Genomic DNA, 19,663 nt, shown 5'->3' on the forward strand with positions numbered 1-19,663 from the left:
GCATTACAGAGAAAACATAAAAGCAATAATCGTATTTAAACGAACATTAAAAGTGGCATTACCCATCAATCTTATGGAGTGCAATTTGCGTATCTTTTTCCAATAGATCACTGTAGTGTAGACATAACCTAAAAGAGACAGCTTCCCCAAAAATCTGTTGCAGGGAGATATAATGGGAGACCTGGGGTCCTCAGCCCCAGAAAAGTCCATATGGCAAGCTCAGGCTGGTAGGAAATCAAGCAGGGTTCTCTCAGACACTTGCCTCTGGTTTGTCAGAACTTCTTCAAATCCTATATCTGTCTGTGAAATTTCAGGTTTACCAAATTCACATTTTCCAAATAAGCCCTGATTTTTCAGAAAATTCCCATTAGCTCTAGTCCTCACAGGGATAGAGGGAAGACAAGAGATGTCCAGAGAGGAATAGATTCACAGCTCATAATACCATATGTGATAAGATAGGGTAAGGGAAGTCTCCTTCCACACAGTCAGCAGGTAGGCCCACGTTATTCATGTGCACTGAGGATTGCTTTGTGAACTTAGGAGGACATCACGCCAACAGCAAGTGAGTGACTTTTCCCCCTCAAGGTTTGTAAATCAGAGAACTAAAAGAAATCCCACAAAATTCTTATTTCAAAGTGTCTTAATATTGCAAGATTATCTCTTAGACTTAACGTATTTCAAGTTCCCAAATACAGGGCATAGCAGCAGAGAGGGTGAGGTACAATTTAGTTTCTATCGTGTAGTTTCTTTCTACCACCCTTACTTCTGCACAGCTGCTGGCAGTGGGGCTGTCTTCAAAACTGGGTGCCTGGCCTGGAGCTGCCACTCTCTGGCCACCCAGTTCTGAAGGCAGCATCACCACCAGCATCAGCACAGAAGTAAGGGTGGCAAACTAGTACACACAAACACCACTATTAGAGTACCTCAGGAATTGCAATATCTTGGAATTGATGTTAAAAAAAAAAGATGAGCATGGAAAAATCCCAGATATTTATTCATATTTCAAAAATCTGCCTGGGAGTAGAGGTCAGAGGAACAAAAATGAAGTCATGTGTGGTTAAAAAAAACAGTCTCACTCGTGGTTTTTTTGAATGGCTAGGGTCAGCAATAAATGGCTTTGAGTTGCCATGCTGGTCCTAGATGACCACAAATTAAATTCCGTGTGTGCTTGCCCTGATCAGACAATTTTGAGAGTTCCCAGATGGCTGGTATGCAGACTAACTTTGATTCTTCTGGAACATTGCATGATAATAGGGATGAACTCTACTTTAAAAAATTACAAACAAATAGAATCCAGACAATAACAATCGTTACAATTGCAATGCATTGTAAATATTCATGCACGCCATATTCAAACCTGAACATGTGTTATTTTAAGTTTATTTTTATTTTTGTCATAAATTGTAAAATATTTATTAGGCTTCAGACACTTGAAGTAATTGCTTGACATATCTGTATTCGTAAGACCAAATTCGTCCCTAGTTTAAAAACTCCATTAAAGGCAAAGTAGCAATACCAGGGATTGATTTATTTCAGTGCCCCGATTTGCAACAAGATCCTGATGGTTTAACACCAATAGTGTTTATGTTAAGGTTTTCTAATGTTAAAACACAGTAACACAAAGATATTTTATGGTCAGGACTCTCTTACCAATTGCAGGATGTTCTCAGAAGCTTTTAGTTACTTTTAAAAAGGCTAAGGGTGATGTTGAACAATTTGACCTACATGCTGTATTTTATTTGAAGCTGCTTGTGAAACTATTAACAAACACGGGAAGCGTGTGAAAGTGGTAATAATTCTACCACCCTGCTGTGCATGAGTTTAATTAAAACTCAAGTTGGCAGGCAGCAGAGCAAGCTTGGTAAATTGTCCTACATTATGATTCTTCAGTCAGCTTTTCCAGCAAAGTCCATTTTCAGTAGAAAAAAGAAAACTTTTCTTCTTATTTTCTGACTGCAAGACTTGGCCCTGCAAATTCTGTAACTGGGATTTTGGAATGGAGGTTTGGAACAAAGTATTTCATTTGTTATTTAGTTAATTGATAGGTATATAAATTGTTAATGGTTGGCTAATATGCAATTTAAATAATCATGTATTACCATGTGATTGAAAATATTAAAGTAAAACAAGATTTCCACTTGAATGTAAGTTTCAGGGGGTAGCCATGTTAATCTGTTTTAATAAAAACAATGAGTCTAATGGCACCTTAAAGACTAATACATTTATTTGTGCATAAGCTTTCGTAGGCTGGAAACATCTGACACAGTGATTTCCACCCACAAAAGCTTATGCCCACTTGAATACAAGTACCTTGTGAATATTGAATGAAACAGATCAAAGATAATGACAACATGTAGCCATAAATACTATCTGCTGTCTTACCTGCACATACAATACTGGTTTTTTCCTAAACATTATACTTAAAACAAACAAACAAAAAGATTTTGTACACAGTAAATCAGTACAAAAGAAAAACTACTGCCCCAAACACTGTTATTAATAACTTAATCAAGATTTAGGAGAGGACAGTAGACTCTAGGATAGACATATAACAAACTAACTGCATTTCAGGGAAGGTACTCAAAGGTGCAATCAGTCTACTTAATGATAAACAACATGATTTTAGTATAACTAATGATAGACAAGGACAGTACTTCTGGTTCTACTTTCTTTAGTATTTGTCAGATTAGAAATATCTATATAGCACTTATTTCAAAGCAGAGCGCTCTTCCTCCGACTTCCCTTACTCCTCGTACAATGAGGGTTGCAGAAGTCGGTGTAAGAAGTCCTGCAGCTTCACAGTATTATGACACTATGGTATTTCAAAATAACTTCCTGCTGTGTAGACGCAGACTAAATTATTTCAAAATAAGGCTACTTATTTCAAAATGATGTTGTTGTGTAGACGTCCCCTTAGTTTCTTATAAAAAAAAACAATATGTATTTCATCAGTTTCATGGAAGTGTATGTGTGTTTAGGCGATAGCTATGGAATAAATGGCAAAACCATATGATAAAATACAAGGCCATGTCATAAATAAATGTCTGATTAATCCTTGCCCACTTTACCTGCCCTCTGCCTACTAATCAGTCTTTGAACTTTAGAAAAATTCAGATCCCCAACTTGCTTCAAATAGCCACCATTTTAATAACAGCCTGTCAGATACATATTTTCTCTGCCTTCCATTAAATTACATCTGCCTGAGCCCCAGGATAAGCAAAATTTTATCCTGTGACAGGGACAGGTTGTTGGTTTTTTTAAATGGATAAACATGTCATGATTTTAAATCTAGTCTACTAAATAATGGGATTGTTAATCCAAGTGTGATTTTTTTGGAGTTGGAAGTGGATCCATCTGTTAGACCAAGGGCCTGCCCACTGCTTGGCATTTAACCTGAGGAAAAAAGAGAGAGACTGCGATCATGCTGTGAGGCAAGCATCCAATGAATCAAAAATGGGCAAGGAGATTAAACCTGAGCACGTGTGCAACCCATTTGTGGGGAGATGCTACTGTCCTGTATTTACTTCTGAAAGAGACATGAAATCTTTTGTTCCCTTTATACTTTAACAACATTATGTAACTTGTCATCCCAATAAAACATTTTGAATTTGCGTGATAGATTTGGGACAATGGCATGTAGTGTGTTGGAGATGGGATTAACACAGAGCCAAAGAAATTTGAAAAGAGTTTGAGAAATCCTTTTGGCCAGAGATCACAAGTACTGTATAGAGCTGTGCGAAGTTTTCTGCTTGACTATCGTACCATCTTTGTTCAAGAACAAGAACTATTTAAGATCTCTTGAACTGAGACTTTTTTTAATGATAAATGATTGTCTTTTGTGCCTTTTTTCCAGTGACATATTAGAAATCCAATCTCTTCTTGACAGCAGTAATCTCACTAACCCAGCACTGCCCCAGCTTCCTAAATTTACAAAAACACTTCTGAATACCTCAATTTACTAATTTTTGTGATTACTCTCATTATTGTCATTCAGACACTCCTAAAAATGTGGGCCTAGCTTACCAACTCTCAGTAGTGTGGTCACCAGGTGCTTAGCAACCTTAATAGACTTTTTCTATTTAATATTGCTTACTGAATATTACATCTCTTATGTAAAGGTTCTGTAAAATTGAATACGCTTAAACCAATAAAAATTACATAGAAATGTAATAATTTTAGTAGACATTCCTCTGAATGCATATACAGTTAAAAAGAGAATGATGTTATTTCTATACATTTTCTACATGGCCTATCAATTTCTGTAACAGGAATATAAACCTGATTGGGATATTTGAAAACATCTATGCAAAAAGGTTTTTTTTTATTAAACACTACAGCTGCGTCTAGACTGGCATGAATTTGCATAAATACTTTTAAAGGAAAAGTTTTTCCGTTAAAAGTATTTCTGCAAAAGCGCGTCTAGATTGGCATGGATGCTTTTGCACAAAAAGTGCTTTTGCGCAAAAGCATCCGTGACCAGTCTAGATGCGATTTTGCGCAAGAAAGCCCCGATTGCCATTTTAGCCACCGGGGCTTTTTTGCACAAAACAGTTTTTCCCTGTCTACACTGGCCCTCTTGCACAAGAGGGCTTTTTCCCGAGCGGGAGTGTGAAAGTATTTGCACAAGAAGCACTGATTTTGTACATTACAAAGTCAGTGCTCTTGCGCAAATTCAAGCGGCCAGTGTAGACAGCTGGCAAGTTTTTGTGCAAAAGCGGTTGCTTTTGTGCAAAATCTTGCCAGTCTAGACGCACCCATAGATTTTGTATAAGAAATAGAGGTATTTGCATGGTCATTTGTCTCTACCTTGGCACAGCACACACAAACTTATTGCTTCTGTATGTTTAATCAAAAATAAGAATCAATAATTATTTTTACTGATCTGTTACTTAAGTCACATCTTTCCCTAACAATAATTTTCCCATCATAATAAATTTAAATAAGATATTTAAGATTGTGTGAAATTATCCAGCCTAAGAAGTTATGTTTGTATGTGAATTGGAAATTACATATATGCTTATAGAACCAAAAAAAAGCAGCTTTTATACTAAAATATTTCAATTATTAATTAATTTTTTCACACCATATTTAGTACATAAAATGTAATCATACATATTGAAGAACAAAACAGAAAACAGGATAATTTTATACAAATTAAATGGATCACTGTAACTCAGAGAGAGAATTCATGCGTATCAAAATTTATCAGAGGAGTACTGGTACAGAGAATATATTTGTAAATTAGGAATTGTCTGTTTCAAAAAAAATTGCACTGATTTAATTAAATTTATTTTAAAACAGTATTAAACTGATACAAGACCTCTAATGAAGATGCACTCAGACCTGTCTAACTCTTGCTAATACAGGTCAGTAATTTGTTGAATTAAATTGACCTGATTTAAGTGAGAGTTAAAGAGGTTTAAGTGGTTTGTACATTATGCATTTGGTATATTGGTTTAAAGTCAGTTTAGTTACATTAATGCATCTTTTCTAACATAGGCTAGGCCTTAATGTGTACAAACAGAACCTAATCCTGCAGGCTATATGAAAGTAGTCCCATTAAAATCATGAGTGAAATCCTGCCTAACTGAAGTCAATCAAGTTAGAATTTCATCCAATGCAAGTAAGGCTGCAGGCTCAGGAACAAATAATTAGAGTTTATCATATTGGGACAGTAGTGGAAATAGTGGGGAAAAATTAAGTATGGAGCAACTTTGACCATATTATAAATATGAAATAACTTGATGCATTTCTTAATAGAAGGAGGAAATATACTGTAATGGATGTCATGAAAGAACATAGAATCCTAGGGCTGGAAGAGACCTCAGAAGTCATCGAGTCCAACCCCCTGCCCAAAGCAGGACCAATCCCAACTAAATCATCCCAGTCAGGGCTTTGTCAAGCTGGGACTTAAAAACCTCCAGGGATGAAGATTCTACCACCTGACTAGATTCACCATCCTCCTAGTAAAATAGTTTTTCCTTATATCCAACCTAGACCTCCCCAACTGCAACTTGAGACCACTATTCCTTGTTCTGCTGTCACTACTGAAAACAGCCTCTGTCCATCCTCTTTGGAACCTCCCTTCAGGAAGTTAAAAGGCTACTATCAAATCCCCCTTCACTCTTCTCTTCTGTGAACTAAATAAGCCCCAATCCCCCGGCCTCTCCTCGTACGTCATGTGCTCCAGCATCCTAATCATTTTCGTTGCCCTCCACTGAACTCTCTCCGATGCATCCACATCCTTTCTATAGTGGGGGAGGGGGACCCAGAACTGGATGCGGTACTCCAGGGCTGTCTACACTGCCCCCTCTTGTGCAAAAAATTGCAAATGAGGCGAAGCATGGAATATCGCCATGCCTCATTTGCATAATTAATGAGGCTCCATTTTTGTGCAAGAGGCTGTTGCACAAAAAGGCGTCTACCTGGCTCCTTTTTGGGCAAAACTTCCCCTCTTGTGCAAGAGCTGTTCTTCGGCATTTTTTTCATTTGCCCTCTTGCATAAAATTGGAGCCTCGTTAATTATGTAAATGGGGCATGGCGATATTCCACTCTTTGCCTCATTTGCACTTTTTTTTGCACAAGTGGGCAGTATAGACATAGCCCAAGTGTGGCCTCACTGATGCCGAATAAAGAGGAATAATAACTTCTCTCGATCTTCTGGAAATGCTCCTCCTAATGCAACCTAATATGTCATCAGCCTTCTTGGCACAGAGGCACACTGTTGGCTCATATCCAGTGTCTCATCCACTGTAATCCCCAGGTCGTTTTCTGCTAAACTGCTGCTTAGCCAATCGGTCCCAATCTGTAACCGTGCTTGGGATTCTTCCATCCCAGGAGCAGAACTCTGCACTTATCCTTGTTGAACTTCATCAGATTCCTTTTGGCCCAATTCTCCAATTTGTGTAGGTCACTCTGGACCGTATCCCTATCTTCCAACTTATCTACCTCTCCCCCTAGCTTAGTGTTATCTGCAAATTTGCTGAGGGAGCAATCCATCCCCTCATCCAGGTCATTAATAAAGATGTTGACCAAAACCGGCCCTAGAACTGGCCTTTGGAACACTCCGCTTGATACTGACCACCAACCAGTCATTGAGCCATTGATCACTAACCTTTGAGCCTGACAATGTAGCTAGCTTTCTATCCACCTTATAGTCCATTTATCCAAGCCATACTTCCTTAACTTGCTGGCAAGAATACTGTGGGATACCATATCTCAAACTTTGCTAAAGTCAAGGTATATCACATCCACCAATTTCCTTATGTTCACAGAGCCAGTTACTTCATCATAAAAGGCAATCAGGTTGGTCAGGCATGACTTACCCATGGTGAATCCATGGTGACTATTTCTGATCAGTTTCCTCTTTTTCAAGTGCTTCAAAATAGATTCCTTGAGGATCCCTCCATGATTTTTCCGGGGACTGCGGTAAGGCTGACTGGTCTGTAGTTCCCTGGATTGCCCTCCCACAATCTTCACAAGTTTTCAAACATAATGGCCAATGGCTCTGCAATGACATCTGCCAACTTCCTCATCACCCTTGGATGCATTAAATACAGCCTCATAGATGTGTATATCTCCAACTTTCCTAAATATTTCTGAACCTGTTCTTTCTCCACTGAGGGCTACCCGCCTGCTTCCCATGTTGTGTTGTCTAGTGTAGTAGTCTGGGAGCTGACCTTGTCTGTGAAGAATATGTCCCACAGTCTGCTGCTAGCAACAGAAAAGACAAATCACTTGCTGGTATGAGGCTTTTTAGATCTGTAAATAGTTGTCACACTGAACTAAGAATAGTACTTATGCACAGATACCTATCAAAGAGTTGGAATTCTTATATACAAAACTCATGTTGTAAATTCCATTTCTAAACAATTTATTATTTATCTTTAATGGAGAGGGAGCTCTTTTCTTGGATTTGTCATAATATGTATTTATTCAAATCTGTGGTTTGTCAGGATTAGTGTCAGTATTTACCTTCCTTGACACTAATACATATATGATAATCAGCACCATATAAATCCATCCAATTTACCCAGGCACACTGTAAAAATCTGTGGTAAGACATTGGCACTTACTTATTTCATTTATTCCACATCATAAGAGATATGCTTGTGCCCCATTGTTACCAGATTTGCCCAATACTCTGGGGTATGCTCATTTATTAGAGTTACTCTTATGGGACTGGGGAAGGTTAATAATTCTATCAGTGTGCTGCTTGTGCTTACATGTGCTCTCATATGGAGCTGAATTCTCCCTGTTCCAATTCCCCCTCCCACTGGAGCTCTCCTGCAGGAACTAGGTTCCTCAGGATGGGGTTCTTCCCACCTTAGAAACACACTCACACCCACTAACAGAGCACACCTGAAAGGACTGAGTAATCAGCACTCACAAGCTGACCCCTCATATTTCTCTGGATTCAGCAGGCTGGGTTTAACAGCAATGCCACACCGCACCCTCATGGGCCTTTGGACCCAGTGGGCTGGATTAAACAGCACTTTAAGCTGCCATCGTCATAAGCCCCCAGGTTCAGCACCCCCTATCCCCACTTTCACACCACAATCATTCACTGGTAAACCACACGATGAGCAAACCCCACAGGATTTTGGGCACTACATGGATCTTTAGCTTGGGTACAAGAAGCATTGTTGCAGAGCAAATGGGGAAGCCAAAACAACACCTGTTGAGGAAGAGTGAGCAAAAGAGAAAGAAAGAGAGAGAACCATCTTAACAATGAAAGTTATTTATTATATATATAGGGAGCCAAACACACAAAACAGTTACAATATTAAATCTAAATTGAAACTGATTACAAATCTTAGGACTAGCTAACCATATAACAGTTTACATAGGTCAGAGTGAGAAGACTATGCTTAGAGAGACCTCACCACTCCATGGATCTTGCACTGATCGGGGTTCCCAGATGGTGATGGGAGTTGGGGGTCCAGAGGGCAGGAGACAAGCAAAGCAGAGCTCCCAGCACAATCAGACAGGAGATGAAGTCTCAATGGAACTAATGCAGTTTAACAGTTTTTCGTGGGTAAAGGTAGGAGTTTTATAGGGATAGGACAATCATTAGAGGAGGACACTGGGTTTGTTTATGGGTAAACAGAGGCAAGACAATAGAGACTGATCACATCTGGCTGTGGGTGATGTTCCTTGAATGAGCTCACAATGCAGCTAGGCAGTTTCAGTATTTTGGATGTCAATAGGATCCATTACTAGAATTGGTCTGATAATGACTAATTTGGGTGTGAGCAGGCCTGGGTTCATTAGCATCTGGAACAGACATTTCCCATCAGGCAGTGCTTCTTTGCTTTCGGTATCCCATAGTTCAGTGCGGTTCCTGCTTTGGAAGAGCTGGTCTCCATTCTGTATGCTAGTGGAGATGTCTCTCTGTGTTATTTTCCATGCAGATGAGGCTGGGGTGTTTCCTTAATTCTATCACCCTTGTCTGAAGCAATTTAGGTGTGTCTTCCCTGGCCTTTTCATTGATTTGTCTTGGATTCTAGCAGAGACCTGGGAGAGGGGGATAGTTTTCCATGAGTGTTACTCCCTGGTTCCCAAAGACCACTGGGCTGGTAGGTTACACCATTATCTCAAAATCTCCTTTTAACAGAAGTACAGCCAGTAGAACTTATTTTAGAATTAGCTCAGGAAAATCATGTTATCTGAGCTAGATGCCCCAAAATGAGGCATCTTTAATCAGTGGACCAGTACTAGAACGAAACATTTCTGAAAGTGCTTGAAGAACTTCTTTTTAATGGTGTATAAAAAGATCAGACTCCCCCAGTATAAACTTTAAATGAACAACATATGATTTATATCTCTGGCATGCTGTAGCTGACTGAGTGCTTATATTAAATATAGGTATTTACACATAGCATGTATCTATGATTAGCTAAAATAAAAGGTATCTCACATTTTGTCCTGAAACATGAACCAGATTAAATCAGATCAATTTTTGAAATTCAGAAGAGTGGGGCTAACTTTCTTTCTGTTTGTTGGTTTGTTTTTAAATGTTTCTGTGCCTCTTGCTAGTGGAAACCAGGACAAAAAGAGCCATAAGCTTAGTATTTTCAATCAGCTGACACAAAAAAACTTGGGGAATCAGGGCAGAACAAAGCAAAGTAATATGTATGGAAGCCCCTCTGACTTCCTTTTTATGTGTGACTGGATCCATCTTAATTACTGCACCACGCTCATGCATGACTACCTCTTGGACCATCCAGAAACGTTCCATACACATAAGCACTCCACAATGGGCTGCTTGCCATTTGGCAGAACTTTCTCAAACACTGTCAAATGGGATAAAAGCATATATCCCAGTTTTGCCTTAAGAAGTTGAGTGTCACACAAGCTTCCTGAATGCAGCTGGGAATCTGGCTCGATGTCTTTGCTTACTTAGAAGAGGGCAGGAAGTTAGGAATGTTTATATATTTTAACACCAAAACAAATGGTTTTGAATAATATATCAGAATATCTAAGTGGTTAATATATCACTGCTAATATTGCAGTGTTTAGGAAACACAAAAATATTCTGAGACTGCAATTTTGAGTGCAAAGTGTTTATGTAGTACAATAGGGTGGCCTGTCCCTTTAAGGGCCAGGAGGCCTGGGTCTAGTCCTTTTCCATTAGCCTGATAATTTTCTGTCTGCCTGCTTAGAAGACAGGACTATTTGGGGTCAGGTGATAGACTAGAAAAAAAAAAACAATGCTGAACCTCATAAAAGGGAAGTGAACAGAATTTAGAAGAGGAAAAATAAGCAAGTTGAGTTCTTGTAAAATGCCCTAACGCAGGGTCTGGTAGAAGTGGAGCAGAAGAGCGAAGCAGTGTGGGAGTTAGAGTTCTATCCCAGAGCTGAGAAGACTAAAAGGTAGATGAGCAAGGCTGAGAGTGTGTGAGGCTCCCTGGAAGTTAGCTCTCTATCCCAAGACAAAGAGACCTAAGGGAAGCCCTGAAGGGGCTGGGAACTGAACCTAGAGGCTGTGTCTAGACTGGCAAGTTTTTCCGCAAAAGCAGCTGCCAGCTGTCTACACTGGCCACTTGAATTTCCGCAAGAACACTGACGATCTCATGTAAGATTGTCAGTGTTCTTGCAGAAATACTATGCTGCTCCCTTTCGGGCAAAGGCCCTTTTCCGGAAATGCTTTTGCGCAAAAGGGCCAGTGTAGACAGCTGAAAACTGTTTTGCACAAAACAGCCCCAATGGTGAAAATGGCAATCGGGGCTTTCTCGTGCAAAATCGCGTCTAGATTGGCACGGACACTTTTCCGCAAAAAGTGCTTTTGCGGAAAAGCGTCCGTGCCAATCTAGATGCTCTTTTCCGCAAATGCTTTTAATGGAAAAACTTTTCTATTAAAAGCATTTGCGGAAAATCATGCCAGTCTTGACGCAGCCAGAGAGTGCACTGAAGAGTAGCTCAAGTAGGGTGGAATAACCTTTTGTTTATTTAGACTTTTATTACCCCAAAGAATTGAACTCTGAGAGTGACTAATCCAGAGTGATTTCCACATGGCTACCCCTTGGATACTTATCCAGAGGGCTAATCCCTGGAAGAGATAGAAATTCCTGATGAGAATAAGCTGATGCAGGTGTGCTGCAGTTGCCACCATGACAGTGCACCAGAAATGTGCAAAATTGACATACCTCTTTAAAGTCCTCTACAAAAAGTTTCTCTTTAACTCCCATGTCAATCCTCCTTCCTTTGGGAAAAAATAAGGTCCAGCAGATTCCAGCTTTATATAGAAAACTCAGCCACCCTCCCTATACCCTGATCTTGCAAATAAAAGTCAATGGAGTCATTATGTTATAAATGTTTCCTGGTACCCCAGAAAATGTTGATAACATATAATGATCACTAATCTTCACCTACAATGGTGGAAGCCACTCTAATCCTCTCCTATAACTTTATTAAAGTCATGCTGCTAGTCAGCATTTCAATCCACTTGTAATCCACATCCTAAAATGAATGATGCCTGGCATTTTCTCCCTTGTGGGCATCTGGTGCTCTGTGATCGATTACAACTTAGTTTTTTTCCTCATTTTCCAAGCAAGGAGGCATCTTGATTTTGTTTTAAAACTCTCTTCCTAGCTTCACAATGCAGTGCCAGGCAGTGACACTGTTCAGATACCTGAATGCCTCCCTAATTTCCTAGTATTTCACTTCTGCTTGAAGTGAAAGGAGATTCTTCTAGGCTTTTCCTTTCTCCAATTCAAGGCAAGAGCCCTTCCCATTGTTTTTATTCATATTTAATCATTTATTATTCTCCCTCTTCTTGATGTCCCCCTGATATACAGAAGATTTTTGAGAATCATTGTTTGCAGGAAAATGGTATTTGAGGAGAAAACATGGTCATATAGCTGGCCCAGGTATGATCAAAAGGGTTAGTTATTGTGGTCAAGTGCACAATAGAATGCTACTTTGCCTGCTTTACAGAAATGTGGCTAGCTAGCCTTCACCTATTTGGGGTAGAAATCCAGGAGCTGGCTTTGCAAAATCTCCCCAAGCCAGTATTCCCTAGCTACTTAGTGCTCCAGGCCCAGGTGAAACATGGCAGCCAGGGCTGTTTTCCATAGCAATAATGTTGAAGTCTTGCTTTGCCTTAAGTCTCTTCCATTTTTTGTATAATAAATGAATAAGTGAATAAAATATAACGCTAGCCTGCCCAGAGATGGCTAATCTTTTACAATATTTATTAATTAGAATGTATCATTTGTTTTCTCAGCTCAGGCAGTTTGCTGGGGTAGGTACTATACAGATAACCAGCAGAAGTGCTTGGGAATTTTATGACTAAACATTCTTTCATCAGAAAATACAGATTAAACCTCTATAGTCAGGCACCTTTGGGATCTGATGACTGTCAAATCAGAGAATTTGCTGAATCACGGGAGGGCAATATTGTACTGAGTAGGTCTCTCTCTATTTTTATTTTTCCAAGGTGAACAAATGGAACAATGCTTGCAATGCTGCTTAATAATATTGACTATACTGATTTATATATATATATATATATATATATATATATATATATATATATATATATATAAAAGAGGCTTATCAGCTCTCTTCATAACCAAGTGTTAGTGTTATTACAAAATGTTACTGTGTTGGCACAAGGCTATTAGTAGATAAAGCATAAAAAGCATGCTTATGCTTATCGGCAGTACCAACACTTGCACTGCTTGCTGAGATCTGAGAAGACATTTAGGGGTAAATTAGAGCTAAATAACAGCACAGAACATTGAGAGCCAGGCCTGGCAGCTGTAAACAAATTTATGGGACAGCAGTAAACTTGGCCACCCCCACAGTAAGCAAACATTCAGGTAATTAAAATCATGCCGACCTATGGAAGTTGCTGGACCAGAGAGTGCTGGATTAGAGAGGTTCAACTTGTATTGATTTGTTAAAGCCTTTTCACATAAATGTATCTGTTACCATCAGGCTTTTGTTCAGAAGGGTTCTCAGATCCAGGTTAGAATTTCTGCTCAGAACAAGCAAATGAGAAAATTCACCCTAGAATATCTCAGGTGTCCAACTATGTGAATCTTTCCTCTCCTGGGTCTTGAACCCACATGAATGGCCTAAATTCTGGGCTATATTGGCAGTCTCTCTCTCTCTCTCTCTCAATCCTTCCACTTGAGGATGTTCCACTTTGTATAAATAAGTAAACACTTACCAGACCAGAAGCAGACTAACTCTATATCCCAATGGTTAGAGAACTTTACTGTCTGAATCAAGTAGAGTAGAGACTATGAACCTATGTGAGTGCCCTAATCACTAAGGGTATGTCTACACTACAGCGTTATTTCGAAATACGTAGCTTATTTTGAAATAATGTGTCTAGACACAAAATGCATTTCGAAATAGCATTTTGCTATTTTGAAATAGTATGTCCACACTGATAGGATGCTGAATCACATTTAAGGCCGGTCGGAACCAGTTCTAACGGGACAGCAGGTCAGGAGTTACCTTGTGTGACTGCTGCCTGAGGCTATCTGAGGCCTGTGTTTAAAGGGACCCCACTGGACAGCCAGTTCTAAGGTTTCCCTGCTTGTTTGCCTACCTTGCTAAGGGTCAGCAAAACATTTTTTTTCTCTACATGCTCTGGTTGCCTTCACTCAGGACACCACAGCACTCTGAAGCATGGAGCCGGAGCCGCCCCTGGGCACTCTGGTGCTTCTCCTAGACGTGTTGCTGCGAGCCTGGCAGCACATTCTGCAGGCAGTAACAGTCTCCCTGGTGGGCTTGTGCCTCCATTCCTCCCTCACATCCTTCCACTTACCCCTCCCTAACCCCCCTTCCTGATGTACAATAAAAGACACATGCTCATTACAACAAAGCCTCTTTATTGAACAAAACTGAGGTGGGGGGAATGAAACTGAGGTGAGACTGGAGAAAGAAGGTGAGAGAGGGGAGGAGGGAGGGTGGGAAACCTGGGGGGAGGCAAGGGGAGGAAGGGGGAAGGAGAAGCTCAGGGCTCAGGGTTGGGGGTCTCGTTGGCCCAACTGTCTCCCAGCACCACGGATGCAGGGGCCTCGGTGTCCCTGGGGGTGTGGGGAGGAAGGAGTGGGAGGAGGAGCGGGAGCTAGAGAGGCAGCAGGGGCTGGAGCAGCAGGAGGCAGCAAGCTCTGCCCCAGGGTTGATGACCACCTGGGGGGCACGGACCATCCTGCCCCCAGGATGTGGTCCACGGCATCAAAATAGGGGTAAGAGTCTGGGTCTGCCCCTGGTTGGGAGCTGCCCCCTGTGGCCCTGGCATAGGCCTGCCGTAGCTCCTTTATTTTCATATGAACCTGCTCCTGGATTTGCATGTGGCCTTTGGTGGCCAGGCTGGCAGCCATCCGCCTGTAGACAGTTGCGTTCCTCCATTTAGTGTGGAGATCATGGATGTTGGGGGCATCCCCCCAAACCTGAATTAGGACCATGATCTCCACACTGGACCAGGCAGGAGTCTGCCTTTTCTAGCCCCTGGCAGGCTCCTGGGAGCTGGCAGACTGGTCCCAAGGAGCAGTGGAAGGCTGGCTGGCACTGGCTGCCTGGCTCATGCTGGGGCCACTGGGTCAGGTGCAGCGACTGCTGGCTCTGGGCTGGCAAGCTTGGAGCTTGCACAGGCACTGTGGCCAGAGTATACCCCTTTAAGGGCTCTGGGGAGTGGGGTGTGGAGAGGAGTTTTCCTGGTTGGGGCTAGGGTGGCCAGCAGGGGAGGCCCCCTATTTCAAAATAAGCGTCTACACAGTGCTTATTTCGAAATAGCAATTTCAAAATTGGCGCTATTCCTCATGGAATGAGGTTTACCAATTTCAAAATAAGCCCTCCGCTATTTCAATTTAATTTCAAAATAGCAGTTTGGCTGTGTAGATGCTAGTAAAGTTATTTCGAAATAACGGCTGTTATTTCAAAATAACTTCGCTGTGTAGACATACCCTAAGCTATTGGCTTTCTTGGGAAAATGCTCTCTCCTTTTAATTAAAAATGTCATTCTATATTGGAATCAAAACACATGTCAAAATATCAAAAGTTTTCATTGTTTTTGGCTAGTAATCAGTTTTCTGAACTGCTCCAGTTGTTGGCACTATACTGTTAAGCTATAAAGATGTGGGGGGGAGGTTAAAAATAAGAACCCTCCATGGCTGGAAGATAAGGAGGAATAATTCACATGTCCATTTCAGAGAAGAAAATATTACAGGTTGGTAAGTAAATTTACCTCTGGTCTATTTTCACGTTTTCATTATTAGCAAACTGATAAATGTGGATATGGATCCTTGACTGTAAATGCTTCCGCAATGAATGAAATCAAGTATACACTAAATTATAAAATTGAGGAGGAAGAATTTCTGGAAATTCATGACTCTTGGAATAAAACTATAAACATCTAGCTAAGCACATAACAGAAGTGTTTCTGACAATAAATATATAGTTTCATTTACAAGTAATACTTTAAATTACCATTCACAGTTCTGAATCATCAGGTGGTGAGGGCTGTATTGAAAATTAGTGACATTGGTTGTGATATTGGTCCAAACTGATCAAAATGAAAAATTTTAGGCAAAAGTGCGTTAAAGAAAAATCAAAATCCATCTTGGGCAATGGAAACTTGGACACAGTCAACTCTAACAGGGAAATTGATGCCATTTTCTGTATATTAGCACTGTCTTCTCGCTTCATTAAGTTTTGACTTGACTAGAAAAAAATTATATGTGAAAGTTTTCCAAAGGAGCAGTGCTCTCCTGGTTGCATAACCATATTTGGAAGTCCCTACTGGTGGGAAGAAGTTAAAAGAACAGCTCTTTATTTCACTTTTATGTCCTTGACCAGATGGTCCAGTATATGCACAGTAACTAATTTCAGACATTGGTATTGAATGCTTTTTTATTTAAGAAATGTATGGTGATCTTACTTTATGCTTGTTAGTTTTAATATGTTACATAATTCGTCCTCAAAAGTACTGCACTTGATTTAGACACTGGGCAAGAGAAAGGCTGGGTATCAGGAAACATTTCCTCACAATGTTGTCTATTACAATGTGGAACAGTCTTCCAAGAAAAATTATGGAAGTCCCATCTTATGAGCATAGACTAAGGCTGTTAAGGGGCGGAAAAGTAGGTAATCAATAAAATTTGTATCAACTCCATGTTTAGTCAATAAGGGAAGGCATTCAGAAGGAGCTTCCCCCACTGTGGTTCTGCAGTTTAAATGTAGTAAAAGTCAGGCGCGCATGCAGCCCAGCTCCTACTACACTTAAACTGTAGAGCCGCAACAGGGGTAGCTCTTGGACCAGGCGCAAGCCGGGTTTGGTTAGTCCCCTCACATCAGGGTCCAGCAGCCCCTGTTCACGGCCAGCCTGGATTGGATGCTGCCGGAGCAGGCTTCCCTGGCTGCTCTGCACTGCTGCCTCTAATAGAAGCAGCAATGCAGGGTAGGAGCAAGTAGTGCTGGGGGGAACTGTTTTTTTAGCCAGCTTCCCTCAGGACTGGCTCCTGCTCCCCCCACCTTGCTGCCTCTGATACAGAGGCAGCAAAGGGGGAGGAGGAATGCAAGTAGTCGACTAATTGACTATCCATTTACATCCCTAGCATAAACGGTGAGTTATATAGGCCCATGGGGCCCGTATTCCACTAGTATTTAAGAACATGGGCCCAGCTCTATCAAAGTTTGGGCTTATGTTTTCAGAGTCATCCCATCCATAGAACTGACTGGGGCAACCACTTTGGGTGACCGTGCTTTTCATGTTTCAGGAGGACACAGGGTCCAGGGCAGCCTGGGAGTTAGAGGTACCTGACACCACCAGCAGCAAGCAACCTGGTCTGGTCCCAGCCTGCCTGACTTCACTCTGCCCCACTCTGTGAGCTCTTAGCATTGCATGGAAAGCTGGAGAAAGACAGGGTGGAGGTTTTGAGGAAGAGGTGGAATGGGGGCAGGGACCTAGCAGGAGTGGGGAGAACAGGGTGGACTGGATCAAATCACTTTCTGCTGCTTGCACCAGGCCCCCATCTAACCCTCCAGGTCACCCTAGATCCCACATCTCCCTGAATCATGGGGCTTCCCAAAGCACAGAGACTGGGGCAGTTGTTCCAATCCATGCTATGGAAAAGACGGCTCTGCTTGGACCTGTTCTGGGCAACACCAAAAATTATACAAACCTGGTGCCCATTCATATGAATCGTTTAAACTAAACTGAACAAAGAATTTGAGAATATACTAAGTGGATAAGCCTCATTGGTCTCTTTTTACCTCTCATTTTTAGGATTCAATTATATAATTAATTTTGCTTAAGGAAAAATTGTGGTTTAAGTCCTTTTTTTTCTTTGTCACAACAGTCACAGCAAAACACTGGGGCTATGTCTACACTGTGCATTGTTGCGCAATAAGATATGCAAATAAGGTGTGGGGATGAATATCGCTGCTCTTCATTTGCATACCTAATGAGCTGCCATTTTTGCAGCGCAGGCTTTTGCGCAAGAAGGAGCTGTCTACACTGCTCCTTCTTGCGCAAAAAAAACCCCTCTTGCGCAGAGCCATTCTTCCTGAAAATAAGCGGCAGAAAGGCTCTGCGCAAGAAGGGTTTTTTTGCGCAAGAAGAAGCACTGTAGACAGCCTATTCTTGCGCAAAAGCCCATGCCACAAAAATGGCAGTTCATTAGGTATGCAAATGAAGAGCAGCGATATTCATCCCCACACCTTATTTGCATATCTTATTGCGCAACAATGCACAGTGTAGACATAGCTCCAGTGTTTTGCTGTGACTGTTGTGACAAAGAAAAAAAAAGACTTAAACCCCAATTTTTCCTTAAGCAAAATTAATTATATAATTGAATCCTAAAAATGAGAGGTAAAAAGAGACCAATGAGGCTTCTGTAAGATAGAACTAACTTGTCTTGGCACGTGCACATAGTTTTTAACGTGTATGTCTTTGTGTTTGCGCACATACGCGTATAGACTGCCATCTAGTAGGAGCCTTTTCCTTTTTGGTGTGTGTGAAACCCTGACAGATAACATTACAAAAAAAAATGAAGAATCTAAGCAAAGAATTATGCAACCAAATTTAAGGAAGCTCCTGTTATGTCATATCTGTAGGAAATGTTTTGAAGGGTGTAAGGAGTGAGTGTTTTGTTTTGGTAAAACATGACTTCTGTTGATTTTTTTATTAGGAGACAACAATGGATGGTCTCAGCAACTGGATAAGTATTTTGCAAATTACAATGAAAGGACTTCGCCATATGCTTTAGAGGCAAAGACATCTGAGTGCTGTAAGTACTAATGAGTTATTCATGCATTTATTACAGTGAGTTCCTAGAACAAAATATGTTGCAATCTTCTTACAACATATTCAGTTGCAATGTAATTCCATTTATAGTGAAATAGAATGAAAATCTCATATAATTTCATTGAATTGATGCAAATTTCAATTCCATTATTGGTGACGTACAGGCTACAGTGAGTTACTCTGTGAAAAAAATTAATTCCTTTATTAGAAACATCACAGATATGCCATTTATGAGCTTGTTATAAATTCTTAGAACTCAAAATGGAATGACCTGACCCCACATCTTTGAGAACAAAATATAAAAAAAATTCTCACCCTAGCTTTCTTATAATATCCACATACCAGAATAAATACATAAATAAATATTGAAAAATAATCCAATTCTTTTGGGAGACGGAGAAACTCTCATCCTGTGTACTTCTTTTAAAATTTCTAAGCTGTTCAGATAATGTAGAGCCAAGAAAAGAGTGATACAGGTTCCTAATATAACTGTGATTAGCAATTTGCTATGGAGTATTATGGTGAATATGGAAACAAAACAAAATTCAGATGCTGATTTTGAACAAATTCAAATTCTGGAGTTTTTAGATCAGGTCTTTTGGGTTGTGCCCATTGATTTCAGTAACATAATTGCATTAACAGATGAAATCAGTCAATTGCCAGAGGTTCTGCTTCTGTATTATTATACCATATTCTGCACTGAATCCTTATTGACTTCAGTGGGCGTTACATTCATTAAACTAAGGTAGTGTATTGTTCACCGTTCTTGACAATGGGGTCATGCTGTATTAGATAGGCTCATTACTCTCTATCTACTCTGTGCAGAGCTAGGATTAAGAGAAGACACAATAATTGACTTTTGCATCACACTCACCAAAGGACATATAGCTTATAGCT

At 40.5% G+C, this 19,663-nt stretch overlaps 1 protein-coding gene across 3 annotated transcripts in view; it reads left to right on the forward strand.

The window, feature by feature from the left end:
* The window catches only part of RXFP1 (relaxin family peptide receptor 1), a 106,082-nt gene that overhangs the window by 45,080 nt on the left and 41,339 nt on the right, over positions 1-19,663 (forward strand). For all 3 annotated transcript variants that reach the window (XM_025184006.2, XM_006121866.3, XM_025184004.2), the window contains one exon: positions 18,651-18,749. In XM_025184006.2, coding sequence (XP_025039791.2) covers positions 18,651-18,749 — 99 coding nt within the window. The remainder of the gene's footprint in view (positions 1-18,650; positions 18,750-19,663) is intronic.

The sequence above is a fragment of the Pelodiscus sinensis genome, chromosome 5, assembly GCF_049634645.1.
Source record: "Pelodiscus sinensis isolate JC-2024 chromosome 5, ASM4963464v1, whole genome shotgun sequence".
Taxonomy (NCBI): domain Eukaryota; kingdom Metazoa; phylum Chordata; order Testudines; family Trionychidae; genus Pelodiscus; species Pelodiscus sinensis.